At 42.8% G+C, this 1,893-nt stretch overlaps 1 protein-coding gene across 1 annotated transcript in view; it reads right to left on the reverse strand.

Annotated features, from left to right (window-relative positions):
• The window catches only part of ATP10D (ATPase phospholipid transporting 10D (putative)), a 109,867-nt gene that overhangs the window by 48,126 nt on the left and 59,848 nt on the right, over window positions 1-1,893 (reverse strand). Inside the window, exon 10 of the mRNA XM_008062557.1 lies at window positions 519-757. Within this exon, the coding sequence (XP_008060748.1) occupies window positions 519-757 (239 nt within the window). The remainder of the gene's footprint in view (window positions 1-518; window positions 758-1,893) is intronic.

Genomic DNA, 1,893 nt, shown 5'->3' on the forward strand with positions numbered 1-1,893 from the left:
ACACAAACACACACACACACACACACACACACACACACACACACACGATGGAATACTACACAGTCATAAAAAAGAACACCCATATCCTCTGCGGCAACATGGGTGGAGCTGGAGATCATCATCCTAAGTGAACTGATTCAGAAACAGCAAACTAAACACCACAACATTTATTTCCACTTAGCTCATTTAAATGCAGGAGCTAAATGGAAATAATTGACACTGGAGACATCAAAAAGGGAGGAAGCAAGGAGAGGGGATAGGGCCCAGAAGTTTCCTATTGGATACAATGTTCAATATCTGAGAAGTGGGCCACCTGAGACCCAATCTCCACCACAACACACTAGGTCCCTGTAACAAACATGCACATGTACCCTCCCACATCTAAAAGAAAATAAAACTATATTAAAAGAAAGAAGCAAAAGTAAAAGGCAATAGAGTTTGACTCTGTCAGAATCCCAAGGTCATTTTTTCATTATACACCACGGTGTCTAGTATGCTAGTCATTCATTCACACTTACCATGGGGCTGCTGAAAGCAGCCTGTCTGGAATGAAGCATTTCACTGCCTCCTTCTCCACTTCCTAGAGTGAAAGAGCTCCCGGCGACATGAGTGGAGGGCTTCCTTCCCATAGGCCCATTATGCACTGTCCTGCAGCTATGGTTTCTCTGTTTTACCATATTGCCAAGGGAGCCGCCAAGAGTGTCTGTAAAATCTTCATCTTCAGAGACAGCTTCCTGATAGGACTCTAACCTCTTGGCTGAAGGATAAAAAAATCACAGAGTCAACATCTGAGAAGAGCTTGAAAGTTGAATATGACAGGCAGTTACTTAAATGGCTATTTTACACCATCTCTTTCCCTTTCCATAATGGCCGCCAAACCCCACCCCTATACCCTTCATTAATGAACTTTCCTCATATGTCATTGAGAAAAGTGGAAGCAATCAGATAGGAACTCCCTTCTTTTCCCATCATCAAATCTACCAATTTACCTGCAGCAGAACTCATACTCTCAGTATTTCCGACTCCTACTATGGTTGAAGTGTTCCTCCTTGTTTCAAACGCCAAATTCCGCCCTTTTGATGGATCCCACCTTGCCAAACTCCTCAATGTCTTCACTCTTACAATTCTTCCTTCTTTCATTAACACCGATCTCTCTTTAACCCATGACTTTCTGTCCCCATCTCTCCACTGACTTCACGCCTGTCAAGGTAGCCAATGAACTCCCTGTTGCCAAATCCAGTGATCCTATCTATCCTTACTGTGTGTAAACTCTTAGTACTATCCAACAGAGCTGACCATCCTTTCCTTCTTGAAGCATCTCTTTTGGTTTCTCTGATACCACACACCAGATTTCCTCCTATTTTATTGGCTGCTGCTTCTCAGCTTCTCCTGCTGTCTCTACTTCTCAGTCCTCATATATTGGAGTGGAGCTTTTCTTCTCCACCTACACCCCCTTCCTTGGTTATCTCATCTGGTTCCATCCTTGAAATATAATCTCTGTGCACATGACTGCTATGTAGGTATAAACCTGAATTTTCAGCTCTGATCTTGCACTGGAATTTGGATTCATGTATCCAACCTTTCACTTGGGTGACTCAGGTTCTTCCAGGAGACACAGGTGTGGATCACTCCCTTTCCTCCTCCAAATTTCTTATCATGTACCCTGGGAAGTGATCTTCCCTGATTTCCCTGATCTGGCCACACTATTTATGATAGATCCTACACCAGGACTTACTACTGTCTACATGTTACATATCCTATTTATTTTATTTTATTTTATTTATTTATTTATTTAATTAATTTTATTTTAATTTTTTTTTGAGTTGGAGTCTCACTCTGTCGCCCAGACTGGAGTGCAGTGCCCGCTCCCGGCCACCGCAGCCTCGACCTGCT

The sequence above is a fragment of the Carlito syrichta genome, unplaced genomic scaffold (assembly GCF_000164805.1).
Source record: "Carlito syrichta isolate Samal-C Ts95f unplaced genomic scaffold, Tarsius_syrichta-2.0.1 Scaffold305745, whole genome shotgun sequence".
Classification (NCBI taxonomy): domain Eukaryota; kingdom Metazoa; phylum Chordata; class Mammalia; order Primates; family Tarsiidae; genus Carlito; species Carlito syrichta.